Here is a 15,452-nt window from a genome sequence, read left to right as displayed (position 1 = left end):
GCAAGCCGCCGTTTCAACCGCAGCTTCTCCGTCACTCCAGTCACTAACCACGGTTGCAGCAAGCTGTCCGGAACCGGCAGCGAAGTATTCAGCCTTCGTGACATTAAACGTTGGGCTGGACTGCTGTCCAACCCCTCTGTGGGCCTTTTGCGCCAATGGAGAATGGCCTGCCATTTATCCGTGCCATCCAACTTCGCCCGCTTGCGAGAGTAAAAAGCTGATCCGTCGCCTCCTCAATCTGAGGTCCGACAATCGGCCTGACCCTCCTTTCGAGTACCTTAGAGTAAACTTTCCCGGGGAGGCTGAGTAGTGTGATGCCTCTGTAATTGGCACACACCCTCTGATCCCCCTTTTTAAAAAGGGGAACCACCACCCCGGTCTGCCACTCCTTCGGTACTGTTTCCGACTTCCACGCAACGTTGATGAGATGTGTCAACCATGACAGACAAAAAAAACAAAAAAAACACTGTCCCTTGGATAAATGACGCTATTTTAAAACTGATGAAAGAACGTGATCTAGTCCTAAAAAAATCAATCAAAACTAAATTAAGCCATGACAGGCATCACTTTGCTATGCTGAGGAACAAAGTCATTAAGAAGTTACGGAAGGCTAAGGCAGACTTCTTCTTGACTATAATAGACAAGGCAGGGGGTAATTCTAAAGTGATCTGGAAACAGTTAAAACTATTCACTGGAAATAAATATAAGGAAAGAAAACAGCTTGAACTTAAAGTCAATGGAAAGTTTATAAACAATCCAGCTGACATAGCTGAAGTTTTAAACCACTACTTCATTGATTCTGTTGCAACCATTGCACAGTGTTTCTCACCTGACTGCACACTTTTTTGTTAGTTAATACAATTGAGCCGGCTTTCAGCATAAGAAATATCACTGAATCTGAAGTTATACAAGTTATTGGATCACTTAAAGCATCGAGAACAAAGGATATACTTGGCATGGACATGGTTATGCTAAAAGATCTCAGCACAACACTTTCTAATCCTATTGCCGAAATGATTAACCTCTCCTTCAGTCAGGGAATGTTTCCAAGTGTTTGGAAGCCGGCTATTGTTATCCCAATATTTAAAAGTGGAGACCCCATGTCTTCCAGAAACGACAGGCCAATTAGTATCCTTCCTACAGTGTCAAAGGTTGCTGAGAAACTTGTTTCTGAGCAAATCATTGACCATTTAAACACTAGTACATTTTCTCTGCATCCAATGCAATTTGGCTTTAGGGTAAAATACTCAACAGAGACCGCCAACTGTTTTTTTACAGAACAAATCAAATCAAAAATGGATAAAGGTGGAGTTGTAGGAGCTGTGTTTCTTGACCTAAAAAAGGCTTTTGACACTGTTAATCATAAAATAGTCATATCTAAGCTTTCCAGTTTTAACTTTTCTTCACAAACACTTAGATGGTTAGAATCATATTTGTTTAACCGATCTCAGTATGTGAGAGTTCAAAATCATGAATCTGCTGACCTTCATCTTTCGACAGGGTTCCCACAAGGTTCAATCCTGGGACCATTACTATTTTCGCTCTATATAAATGATTTACCATCTGTATGTCCTGACACAAACATTCAAATGTATGCAGATGACACTGTAATATATGTACATGGAAGCAATATGACACAAGTGGCTAATGAACTGACAAACACCATGGTTCATGTAACAACTTGGTTGGAACAATGCTGTTTGCAACTAAATATTTGTAAAACAGTATGCATCTTCTTCACCAAAACAAAGTCCTCTTGTGTTGCGCCAGATGTTTTTGTGTCAGGGGAGAGGCTACAGGTGGTGTCACAATACAAATACCTTGGAGTCATGATTGATTAAACACTCAATTTCAAGGCAAAAAAATATGTAATAGGGTCAAATTCAGTCTGTCGAATTTTAGGTTTTCCAGAGATTACATGTCAATTGAGGCATCTCTGATGTACACACACTCTATGGTTCTCTCACACATCACCTACTGTTTAACTATCTGGTCACATGCCAGTACAACAACATTAAAACCACTGGAGTCATTGTACAAACAAACACTCAAAATACTGGACAAAAAATCTGTTTTTTCGCATCACTGCCCAATACTCCAACAATACAACTTGCTAAGCTGGGAAAACCTCATTGAACATGCAAACGCTTGCCTTTTTTACAAGATTGTCAACGGCCTTACCTCACCTCCTCTTAGACAGTTTATTAACATACGCACAACTGCAACTAGGGTAACAAGAGGTGCAGCGAGAGGAGATTGCATTATTCCACTCAGAAAAAGTTATTTCAGTCAGTCTTCATTTTCTGTTAAAGCTGCTCAGCAATAGAACTCAATCCCACCTCCAATCAGAGACCAGACCACATTCACTTTATTTAAATCAAAGCTCAAAATATGGTTAGTGGGGAATCAGCTCTGCCGGCACTGACCCAATCTTCTGCTCCTTACAACCCACTGCCTGTGTTTTAACATGTTCTTTTGTTTTGTTTTATTTGTTTTGTTTTAATGTTCTGTATTTTAAATTGTTTTATTTAAGTATCCAAGTAATGTCTGTTGCATGTTTTAAATGCATTGTATTTACTTGTTTGAAATGAAATGTATTTTAGGTTGACTACACTACAGATGAAAAATAGCCTCTTGGCTAACTCTGGCACATTTACAGAAATGTTCATTAATGTGCATTGTCCCTGTTAAATAAATGAATAAATTAAAAAATTAAAAAACAGTCCCTCAACACCCAGAGCCTTCAGCATTTCTGGGCGGATCTCATCCACCCCCGGGGCTTTGCCACTGTGAAGTTGTGATGTGACATGGTTAAATCCCCACTTTGCTGCAAACTTCCTGAACTGTTCACAGGTAAACTGTGGGCCATTATCTGTGATCACTTTGTCTGGCTGTCCGTAGTGTGCAAATTGAGATTTACAGCGTGTGATGAGAGTGTCAGCTGATAGATCCAGCAGAAGCTCAATCTCCCAGAAGTCTGAATAGTGGTCCACTAGGACGATGAAATCTTGGCCAGCGTAAGAGAAGGCATCCATACTCACTGTTTGCCATGGACGTGTTGGGATATCATGCGACATCAATGATTCCTTCTGCTGGGCTCGTGCATATTCATCGCATGCAGAGCAGTTCGCCACTTAGTCTTTTATCTCTGCTCTCATGTTTGGCCAGAACAGTGTATCCCTGGCGTGCCTCCCCCCGATGTGGCTGGTGTGTATGCGTCTTAACAACCCTGCCCTCAAGGCCTTAGGGATAACAACGCACTGCCCTCTGTAGAGCACACTGTTTTGCACGTTGAGCTCATCCCTGAAGGGCCAGTATTCTCGCACCAACAGGGGGGTGTCCTCTTTGAAATCAGGCCATCCCCTGAGGATTACTGATCAGAGCTTGTAATACATCGTCCATCTCTGTGTGCTGGGCAATTTGGCGAAACCTGAAGTCAGTAACATCCAGATGCTGTGCTTGATCCAGCTCTGAGTCCTCCAACTGAAAGCTGTCCATGGAACACACCTCCTATCGTACATAGGGGGTGTCGGAACCACGACACGGTGGAGTGGCCCTGCTTAGTGTCACTGACATACATCTCTGTGCCTGGTTTGTAAACAACATCCAGATTGTACCCCTGGAGCTGCAGTAACATGCCCTGACAGTGTTTAGGCGCACTCATGAGGGGCTTCTTAAAGATGGTGATCAGTGGTTTGTGGTCTGTTTCTGCAGTGATTGTGTCCCTGCCGTATAGGTACTGGTGAAATCTCTGGCATGCAAAAACTATGCTTAAGCACTCTTTCTCTTTTTGAGCGTAGTTTTGCTCAGTCTGTGTCAGTGCGCGTGAGGCAAAGTGTTAGAATCACTGTCAAGGATTCGCGGGAAAAGGTAGGACCCAAATGCAGACTACAAAAAGGTAAAGGTTATAAACAAAAGCGAGCTTTATTTAAAAGCTGAAAAACAAAAAAACATGGCATGAATCAAAAACATGGATAGTACAAGGTAGCAAGAATACACAAAACTGACCGTGACCAACATGGAGGGAGACAGGAGGGACAGACACCGAACACAGGAAGAGACAAGACTAAATACAGGGAGGGGTAATCACAAGACGAGAAACATCCGGGCAGGGGAGGAGAAACACAAGGGCCACAGGTGAACACAATCAGACACACCAGGGAAACTAACGACACGGAGGAAAAACACAGGGAAAGGGACCAGACAATACACAAGGAGGAAAACATGACAGGGAGAACCGAACAGCAAAATAAACCCAAACCTAGACATACAAAACTAAAAACGTGACAGAGGTTTCTAGACGTCCCTAAACACAAAAAAAATCCCAAAACGTCCAGCAGGGTGGGTGGAGGGGGACCGGAGGACGGGTTTGGGCCCAGAGGCAAGGCAGAGGAACTGGAGGTGGTCTCGGGCGGAAGACCCGGGGGCAAGGCAGAGTCCATGGAGGGGATCTCGGGCGGACGGCCCGGGGGCAAGGCAGAGTTCGAGGAGGGGGTCTCGGGCGGACGGCCCGGGGGCAAGGCAGAGTCCAAAAAGGGGCGAAGGCCACAGCGGGAGAACCTAGGGGGCCGGGCACGAGGGCGAAGGCACCGGCAGGAAAAGTCAGGGGGCCGGGCTCGAGGGCGAAGACCGCGGCACTCAGGGGGCCGGCCTTGAGGGCGAAGACCGCGGCTCTCAGGGGGCCGGGCTCGAGTGCGAAGACCAGACAGCTCCGGAGGCCGGGCAGGAGCCGGTGTCGACCGGACAGGAACCGGAGCCGGTGGGACAGGTGTCGGCAAGATCCCCCATGGAAGAGGACAAGGAGTTGGTAGGACCCCCGGTAGAAGAGTAGTCGGCGGGACCCCCAACGGGACAGGACACAGGGCCGGCAGGACCCCCGGCAGGAGAGCAGTCGGCGGGACCTCCAACGGCACAGGACATAGGGTTGGCAGGACCCCCGGCAGAAGAGCAGTCGGCGGGGCCTCCAACGGCACAGGACATAGGGTTGGCAGGACCCCCGGCAGAAGAGTAGTCGGCGGGACCCCCAACGGGACAGGACATGGAGTTGGCAGGACCCCCAGCGGAACCTCCAACGGACCAGAACATTGGGTAGGGACTTGAGAGGGGACTCGAGAGGTGACTTGAAAGGGGACTTGAGAGGGAACTTGAGAGGAGACTTGAGAGGTGACTTGAGAGGGGACTCGAGAAGAGACCCGAGAGGGGACCCGAGAGGGAACTCGAGAGGAGACTTGAGAGGTGACTTGAGAGGGGACTCGAGAGGTGACTTGAGAGGGGACTCGAGAGGTGACTTGAAAGGTGACTTGAGAGGGATTGAAACAAATAGAAAACAGACAGATTATTCCAGCGATCAGAGATGAGCATGACAGGCTACAGTGTGATGCAGCCAAAATCGATGAATCTTTCAAGAATTATTATTCTAAATTATATAGCACTACAAATAACTTGAATGAAGAAGCCTTAGATAGCTTTTTCTGAGGTTTTAACCTCCCTAGCGTCAGCTTGGCTGACAGATCTGCTATGGAGGCACCTGTTTCCCAAAATGAAATAGAAAACGCAATCATGAAGATGGCATCAGGAAAAACTCCAGGGGACGACGGTTTTGGAACAGAGTTCTATAAATGTTTTAAAGAATAGCTTTCACCATATTTACTGTTGTTATTCAATGAAATATTAGAATCTGAAGCCTTGCCTCCCTGCCATTATTTCATTGTTGCCTAAACCGGGCAAAGATCTTTCTCTGATGGGTAACCACCGCCCTTTAAGCCTTTTAAACTGTGACTACAAGATTCTAGCCAAGATACTGGCACTCCGTTTGGAGAAGGTGGTTCCATCTAAAGTGCATCTAGACCAAGTAGGTTTCATTCCAGGCCGCCAGTCCTCAAATAACATGAGGAGGGTTTTTCAGATTATCCTAGAAGCAAGCTCCAGCAATTTGCCAATGATTGCAGCATCACTAGATGCTGAGAAAGCTTTTGACCAAATAGAATGGGCATATCTATTTTACACGCTCAAAACATTTGGCTTGGGGCGCAAGTTGATTAGCTGGGTAAAGGCTTTGTATAGCGCTCCCTTCTCTTCTGTTAGAACTAATGGATTAACCTCAAAACCTTTCCCCTTACACCGTGGCGTGAGGCAAGGGTGTCCTGTTAGTACCCTACTTTTTATTATGGCTCTAGAACCATTAGCCTGTGCAATTCGCTCTAATGGTGACATACATGGTGTGAACATTCATGGACATAATTTCAAATTATATATGTACGCTGACGATATACTTCTTAATTTGAGCAAGCCAGCACTCTCTATACCCGCAGTTCTTGATATGATACATTTATTTGGCAGCTTATCTGGATATAAGATAAATTGGAACAAGAGTGAAGCAATCCCACTTAACTCATATATGTACAAGCACAACCTAATGAACATCCCCTTTATTTGGAAAACAAATGGAATGAGGTATTTGGGAATTAACATCGTCTCTCCTATCTCTAAAATCTTTAGCCTTAACGGCCCTTTTTTTTTTCCAGTCCATTAAGGAGGACATCAACAGATGGATGGCCATACCACTTTCTCTATGGGGCAGAGCAAAAACCTTGAAAATGAATGTTCTCCCAAGGCTTTCTCATATTATCTCCTCTATCCCTCTTGAATTCCCACTAAAATGGTTTAAAGATATCAAATCCCTATTCACTCAGTTCCTTTGGAATAATAAAAAACCCAGAATCGCACATAATAAGTTAATCATTCCAAGATCAATGGGAGGTTTGGGAGTCCCGGATGTATTCCAGTATTATCTGTCCTTCAATGCAAAGTATTCATTATCGTGAGCGTACAAAAGTGCCTCTCCGGTAGGCAGTTGGCAATGGCTGGAGCAATCCATTTTGTAAACCAAAACATATCTCTGGCATCCATGTGGTACTGCCCAAAACCACCACCCTCAATGGATAATACCATCATCCGCTTTTCAAGCTCTATTGTAAAGCAACTGCACAGGAGACTCAATATAGAGGGGCTCTCTTTAGCATCTTGCCCCATTTGGAGTAACCCCTCTCTTTCTGCAGGAGGAGGCACTTTAAGTAATAATATCTGGCAGAAGGCTGGTATTACTACAATTGGACAGATATATAGAGACCAAACCCTTCCATTTCAACAACTCAAAAACCAGTAGGGTCTCTCAGACTCATCTTTTCTATCATAATTATGCACAACTAGCATCTATTATTAGTACAAAATGTATGGAGGGAGCCATGCCCGCTTCATGTATGGAAGAGGACCAGCGCCTCAAGAAAGCAATCATATCATCCGGTGTGGTCTCTAACATTTATAAATGATTATCTAGGGCTGCCCCGAATACCTATTCTCCTGTCCAACTGTCCTGGGAGCATGCCTTGAATATCTCTCTGTCTGCTTTGCAATGGAACTCCATTTGGAGGTCAGCTATGTTCTCTTCTAAATGTGTAAGATTCAGGATCATACAGTTCAAAATTCTCAATAGAGCTTACTGTTACAAAATCCAAGATGGACAACAAACACAGAGATTTATGCTGGCATGAATGTGGCAAGCGAGGTACATTGTTGCATCTACTCTGGGAATGCCCAGCGGTAAAAAAAACTTTGGTCAGAAGTAATAAAATTAATGTCTGAATCTTTAAAAGTTAATTTCCCTACATGTCCCATGTAGGGAAATTATCCCAGATGGCAATGTTGCAAGGACTGCCGATCGGCTCTGGACATTGGGCTGTTTAGCCACAAAAAGACTCATCCTACTAAACTGGAAGGAACGCATACCAGCCTGCTTTCGGGACTCATGGCTGAGGGAGTATCTGGACCTACTGAACATGGAGCGTGCAGCCTCTCTGCTGGGGGATTTTGAGGGGACACAGGAGGATTGCGGTTCACTGTCCGCAGCTCTCCTATCTGACCCTGTCAATATGGCATCTCCTGTGTAATGTATTATGTATTGTGTATGTAGTGTCCTGTGTATGTCACAATCAGCTGTTTTAGGAAGTAATCCTTGCATCCCCCCCCCCCCGTTACGTTTTGTTTTGTTGTTTGTTGTTACATGTTTTGTTGTATGTTCTGTTATCTGGAGCAATGTCTGTTTATTTTATAACTGAAAAATAAAAATATGTAAAAAAAAGAGAGAAAGCCTTTGAGCTCCATACTGTTTCAGAAATAATCCTTGATAATCCATGATATGCTGTTTCGTAGAATCTCCCTCATGAGCTCAGCCCCCTCCATTGTTTTAAAAATAAATGTTTCTTCTTTCCCCAAATCAGCACTTTTTTGTTTTAAAAATAAATGTTTCTTCTTTCCCCAAATCAGCACTTTTGAAACAGGAAGGGAAATTGATAAAATAAGTCATAAATAAATAAGTCAGTAGGCTACTTTTTCAATGGAAACAAGACTTGTGTGTGCAGAGGGAAGGCAGCTATGTTTGATGTGTGCAAGTCAGCAGCCATCTGGAAACACAACAAAGAGTGGTCAAAGGTGTCTGCATCCATCTGCTCAAACAGTGTGTGATCCAATTTGTCTGCAGATGTATGTTTTTGTAACAGCTTGCTTGTTATCTGGCATATATTGCACGTTTGCACAAATGACTGCCTTATATATTCATATGTGCTACTTTCCGTATATGCTAATGGTTCATTCCTTTTGCTTGTGACGACCCCTCCACACCATGTGGGGTGCCGTCTGGTTGTGTGTGTGTTTGTGTTTGCAGGTTCCATTGCCTGATGAGCTGCACCTGTATGACGAGCTGCATAAGCCTTGATGACCTACACCTGGCCGAAAGCCTTCAAGAAAGAGCCCAGCCGGATACGTCGCTCTCTGTTTCCTCTTGGCACTTTCCCTGTGCCAGCGTCAGGGACCTGTTGCTGGTTCCTTTTGTTTGTTTGTTTGTTTGTTTTGAATAAACTAACATTATATCATACCCATATATATCAATTCGGCTGGCATTGCATTGTGTTCCAATTAACATAAAAAGGACTTTTGCAAAGTTTTGAGGAATTCCATTGAGTTTTAGGGGAACTTTTGTGAAATTTCGAAAGATTTGCAATTTTTAGTCTAATTGCCAAAAGGTTGACCTGGAAAGGTTGAGTACAGTGAACTTTTATACAGTAACAGTAAAGTAAAGTAAAAGTTGTTTGTTTGCCATTTGGGCAAACTTGGGCATTTCTCAGAATTCAACTTTCAAGATTCTCCATTCATTTTTCCTATAGACAAAATTAATGGAGCTCAATGGGACATGTTCACGTTACCCTGAGTTTTGTGCAGCAGTGATGGATGTCGGACACACATATAAAGTCTAATTGACTTTATTGTTAAACACAAGGGGCGATACTGACACACTTAAAAGAAGAAACCCTAAACTAAACTTCAAACTTAATTGCTCAGTCTGTGCCAGAGTCCACTCCACTGAGCAACATCACCAGGGAGAAAGAGAGAGGAAATGGAACCTGAACTCTGAACCTAGCCCGTACGTCTTCCCCCAGATATGTCTCCCCACCCGCCACCCAAGAGTAACCGTCCTATCGCAAGCTTGCGATTAACTTGCGATTACCTTGCGTTTGCAGCGGCAAAGGTTTGGCTGTTGGCTGCGGTCATGTTCAAATGCCTGCAGCACATTCTGCAGGTGCTGCTCCTTCCTGGCCACTGCGACGAAGTCGGACGTGAGCTTGACGCCACGCTCGGCACAGTCATTGACCACATTCATTGTACATACATTGAGCTCACTTTTTTTGAACGCAGCATTGGTCGCCCATTCCTTCACATCGAGAGACATCAATTCTGGATCAATGTGCAGCTGGTGCATCCCAAACCAGCAATCCTTATTGGCGAGATCAGCCAAGCTGGTGGTTGGCAAGAGGGTGGGGAACTTTGGCTTACCAAAGCCAGTGCCAAAGCGCTGCTCAGGGATGTGCATGGGGAGATAAGCGGGCTTGTGCTCCAAGATCGCACTGGCAAGTGCACGCTTGTCCTCATTGGGCACCTTGCTGCTGAAGAGAGCCCGGGGCAGCATCTCACTTGTCAGGTACCAGTGATGCATCTCCAGTGCCTTGATTGCTGATGCTGCAATGCCCTCATCTACAGCCTTGTATGCCTGCAGGTGGTGGTAGAGTTTCATGTGATTCCAGGCAGCATCTACAGATTTCTCGTAGGTCAACCACCACTTTGCATAGATGTGTGTAATGAAAATGGCAAATGCCCGAATCTTCGGCACCTGCTGCCGTGTGGTAATTGTGCCCTGGGGAAGTAACGCGATGTGCTGCTTCATCAAAGCCAGCTTGAGAGTATAGAGCAGCTTGGCCATCCATCGTGCCTTGTGGAGAGCTCCCGGTAGTTGGAAGGTCACTGCAGTCTGCTCTTCACCACCTGCATCCAGAAACACAAGACACAGCTGCACAAACTCACGTTAGCCATCTCGCTTGTGGTCAGTCACTTCTTTTGCGCACCTGACAAGTTCAGCACGTAACTTGCCCAGGAGTGGTTGCTCGGTGCTGCCAGGAATGTAACGGGACCATTGGCTGCTGGATTCTTGTGGTAACAGGTTCCATTTCTCTCTCAGACATGTGAACAAGGTAACCTCTGGCGAGCATGATGTCTCCACCTTCAGGCCTGTAAAAAATGGGTTCAGGAGGACCTCACCAATGTGGTGCCGGCACCCAGACCAAAGCAGTGGTCGGACCAGTGAGAGCGGTATGGCAATGCAGGCTGCAGTGAGATGGCCGGTGTTTGACGCAGTGGTGTCAAATGCCATGTTGACAAACTGGTCAGCGCAGCACCAGTCCTGCAGCAACTTGCATGTCAACCGGGCAATGATCACTCCACATGCCTCATTGGTCTGCTTCTTATACGCCGGGACACCAAGCAGTTTCAGCCGCTCTGCATCTCCAACCACCACTGTAAGACGCTCCTCCAACTGGCGCACATTGCTGAGCATCGGTGTTAACTTGCTGTCCCAGTGTAGGGTGCACAATGGAGGTGGTGTCCACTGATGGTGCCGTTCCTCACTGATTGTCTCCAGCACTTGGCGTCTTGCTCGGTCAGCTGTTGCGTAAGATGCAGAGAGATGTGTACATTTACCGCCTGACTCTGCAACCAGGCCACGCGTGAAGGCAGCCTGTTGCGTTGGTGACATCTTCAACCTTGTAGCCAGTGACACAACACTTGGTCGGCTAAGGATGTCATGTGGAATGAAGACGTTTGTTCCAGTCTTCTTACGCTTGTGGGATGGTTCGCCCTCAGATATTAGACAGACTGTGTTAGTATCCTCCTCTGGCTCCTCATCACTCTCCGACACCAAGCTGGACATTGCCGTCATCTCCTCCAGCTCCTTTTCACAGCGGGACTGTCCGGCTGCTGAAGCAGCTTGACGCTCCTCTCGCCGCTTCACCTTGAGCTGCAGCTTTTTGTCCAATACACCAAATGTGGCCACTCTGTCGGTCTTCATGCAGGCCAAGAAAGCTAGGTCTTCTGGGTTATCAATCAGCTTTTCAACATTTGGAGGCTACAGCGGAAATCTGGCATCAAGTCTGCACTCCATTTTCTCCAATTGTTTCGCTGTTGTCTCACTGGAGCGCTTGGCCTGGGAGATTTTCCGCAGCTTGTTGTTAGCATTGACTAAGTCTACCATCTTGTGGCAGGCACGGTTGTCGCTCACCATTGGGATGTTGGTTTAAGCTTAATAGCTTAGCTAACATAGATAGCTAACTGTGGTTAGCAAACTATTGCTAGCTAACGTTAGCTAGATGGAGAACCCCAACCCTCCAACCCAACCCTGGTTGTAAGGGCTCGTGGTTGAACCATGGTCAGTCGAGTTAGTTTTCGGAAATGGAGTATGTTGTTGTGAACGGAGCGCACTGTTTGTTGGGAGTAGCTTTGACGAGGGTAAGTTAATGTAGTAAGGTAGCTGGTGTTTGGAATGCGAGTTAGGTGTGGTGCACTGACTATTTTTTCACGGCAGTCATGTACCGTTGGTATTGTCCCTGTTAGGTTTCAGTACGGTCACCCTTGGAGGTCGTAGGGGGGGTAGTAGTGTGGTGTGAAAGTGGTTAGAGCTATTAGCTCGGGAGCACGTCCAAAGCTGCGGCTGGTGTTGCCAATTGCTGGTTGCTTTACCGGGCTTGTGGGTTTCAGTGCATAAGTACCCGCCATAACTGGCACCTGAAGACTAGCGGGAGTTTAGCCAGTTACTGTGAGGCAGTTAGAGGGACGGGCCGCGGTAGCGTGAAGGCTGTGTAGTAGCGTGAGCGTGCCACACAGTGTTGTCATGATGGAGAGTGTGGAGGAGTTTGTGAGAGCGCCTACAGAGGAGCTACTGGAGGGCTTTTCACGTGAGCAGCTGATCTGTGTTGCTGAACATTTCCGCTTGGATGTTGGGGATAAAAGGATGAAGGAAAACATAAGAGTGATTGTTAGAGCAAATCTGTTCGAGGTAGGTTTTTTCAAAGGGGGGAAACATACTGTTGATCCTGGCAGAGACAGTGGCAGTAAGTCTGGCTGCTGTGATACAGACCTGACTTTTGAACAGAGAGAGAGACTGTTAGGGTTAGGGTTAGAAATTAAAAGGCTTGAGATAGAGGAGCGGAGGTTGGTTTTTCCTGCTGGTGGTGGAAGTCAGGCCTCTAATTTCCCTGGTAGAGCTACTCCATTTGACGTTGCCGGTAATCTGCGGGTTGTGCCTCAGTTTAATGAACGAGATCCAGATACATTTTTCTCCTTATTTGAGCGTGTGGCTGAGAGCAGAGAGAGGTCAGATGCTAATAGCACCTTATTGCTGCAGTGTGTGCTAACAGGTAGGGCCCAGGAAGCTTATTCTGCTTTAATGGTGGCAGACAGCAAAGTGTCTAATGGTTAAAACTGCTGTGTTGAAGGCTTACGAGTTGGTCCCGGAGGCCTATCGTCAGAGGTTTTGGTCCTGGGAGATGTCTAGCAGGCAGACACATGTTGAGTTTGACAGGGATCTGGTTACCTCTTTCGGTAGGTGGTGTAACTCTTTGAAAGTGGATACGTATGTCGCATTATGTGAGTTGATGGTGTTGGAGCAATTAAAAAATTCTGTGCCCAGCCACATTGCGGTTTACATCAGCGAGCGTAAGGTGAAAACTGCTGCAGAGACTGCTGCTCTGGCAGATGATTATGTGCTAACGCACAGGGGCGGTCACGACTTCAGGGTCCAGGATGAAGGGGGTATGTATCGTGCAGGAGGTAGATGGGAGGAGAAAAATAGGTCGACCTGGGGTAGACCTTAACGTATGATGCGAGGTCAGCCACAGGGTGATTCGGTCATTTCTGCAGGGAGAGAGGGCACTGGAGGGCTGACTGTCCAAAAGCTAAGGCTAGCAGTTCGCATTTCGGAGGAAAGAAATTGTCGACAAGAAAACATCTTTGCACGAAATGATCGAGAGATGGCCAGCACTCTTCGAAGTTCAAGAGGTACACTAACTTTACTCATAGTATGTATGTGTGTGTAATCAAATGTACGTAAAGCTAAATCACATGCTTTTGCATGAGGCACATATCCTTTGTCTGTTTTTGATATATATACTGTATATAATAATAATAATATATGATATTTCTATAGCGCTTTTCTTGAACCCAAAGACGCTTTACATTTGGGAGGGAGTTTAGACAAACAAAACAAAAACAAAGCCAAAAAGAAACAAAACAAAACAGAAAAGCAGTCAGGAGGAAGTTGGTTGAGAGGGGGGGGGGCTTATGGATACAGAGTTGAAGAGGTGAGTTTTGAGGTGGGACTGTAACAGGGTGATGGACTCAGACTCACGGAGGTATTGGGGGAGGGAGTTCCAGAGCTTCGGGGCTGCCACAGAGAAGGCTCTATCCCCGAAGCTCCGGAGTTTGGCCTTGGGGATGGAAAGACAACCGGCTGAGGTGGATCTGAGGGACCAGGGTGGTTGGTAGAGGATGAGGAGGTCAGTGAGGTAGGGGGGGGCCAGATGGTGGAGGGCTTTGAAAGTGAGGACCAGGAGTTTGTAGTGGATGCGGTGTGAAACGGGGAGCCAGTGGAGTTCTATATATATATATATATATAGTTCTATAGTTCTATATAGTTCTATAGTTCTATATACCTATACTACCTATATTCCCTAGGTGAATGAAGAATTCATCAGAGTAACCACAATACCCCTTGAAGCAAGGTTCATGCAGAAACTGCGAGAAGTGCAGTGAACTAATTCAAGTCGTCAGAAAGAAGGGTGAAGCTATCCGGGAGAAGACAAAGCTCCTGCCATTTGTTGAAACGGTATGTACCGATGTTTTTTACTTTACTGCTCACTTACATATATGCCTCAATAACAATAGATATCTTTTTCAATACATAATCAATTATTTATAGCATTGGTCCCTGATCCGACACAGCAACCTTTTAGCCGGAGGTTTCATAGACTTGGCACATTCATTCTTCATGTTCATGTTTTTCTACATGTTTATAGGTGCAGACATCCATTTTGGCGTAATGGGAATTCTTGGCTGTTTTTTCATGGCCTTAATATGGTTGACACACTAATTGACTGATATTGTAATCATTATTTTATCGACTGATATGAAAAAGTGTCCAGCCCTACCTTCACGCCAAACTATGCTCTTTTTTCATGTCTCTACTGTCTAAATGCATCCTTACTCATTTATCACCTAAAGCTCATTTGCATATATGACCATTCCCATGCATTAATTCCTACCAGTGACGTGCGGTGAGTTTCATGGCTGGTGAGGCACTGACTCTTTCAGAGTCAGATTTACAAATATTATATTTTGACCTTAATCGAAATATTCGGCTATTTTCAAAAGCTTTTTTAGTCTGATGCTTCAATTCATTTTAATCAGACCATTCAACAAAAGGATACCCAACATCTAAATATTGGATTGTTCTTTCTTAGTAAGATCCCATTTTCATTACAATTGTGGTCTTACCTTGACTTGAAGATGAAGTCCATGCTATCCTTCTGGACAACAATCTCTATTACTTTTTTGTAAAAGTCCTCCTTATCTTCCTGTAATTTGAAAAGTCTAGCTTGTTGTTTGTGTCTACCGTCTCTACGTAGAATAACAGTAGCAACAAGAACCTGTGGGCTCATGTGCGCCCCCTTCAGTGCGGCAGAGGTTATGGCTGCCTCCCCTGGTGCTTTTTTCATTGCCGTTGTAGGATGAGACCAGCGAGCCTAAATATCATATATATGTGAAATAAGTTATTTAGAGACTATAGAGAGCCGCAGTGACGCGTCCTTAAACCCGGAAGTAAACTTCTTCCGGTTCCTTCGTCTAAAACGCAATGCAATTTCTCCATAGGATTTGGGAAAATAGCTCGAAATAAGGTCTGTGGTTGACACATATTTAAGAGATGGATCACGTTTTGTTCAGCCGGATAATATCCACATGTCAACCCTACTTTTATAATTTTTGAATAATAAATCTAGTCGGCAGAAGCAAAATGCTAA

The 15,452-nt window shown here is 45.4% G+C and overlaps 1 protein-coding gene across 1 annotated transcript; it reads right to left on the bottom strand.

Moving 5' to 3' along the window:
• Positions 1-4,577: 4,577 nt before the first annotated feature.
• Positions 4,578-15,033, bottom strand: LOC307014023 (uncharacterized protein). The gene is made up of 2 exons (XM_079641672.1): positions 14,929-15,033; positions 4,578-5,299 (listed from the first exon to the last, which is right to left on the bottom strand). Exons 1-2 carry the CDS (start codon positions 14,949-14,951, stop codon positions 4,675-4,677), a joined length of 648 nt encoding a protein of 215 aa, XP_079497798.1. The 5' UTR covers positions 14,952-15,033; the 3' UTR covers positions 4,578-4,674.
• Between the last annotated feature and the right edge of the window lie 419 nt (positions 15,034-15,452).

This window comes from Notothenia rossii (genome assembly GCF_949606895.1).
Source record: "Notothenia rossii genome assembly, chromosome: 8".
In the NCBI taxonomy this organism is placed as follows: domain Eukaryota; kingdom Metazoa; phylum Chordata; class Actinopteri; order Perciformes; family Nototheniidae; genus Notothenia; species Notothenia rossii.
The sequence above is the reverse complement of the archived record's forward strand: the minus strand, read 5'-3'. Positions and strand labels throughout refer to the sequence as shown.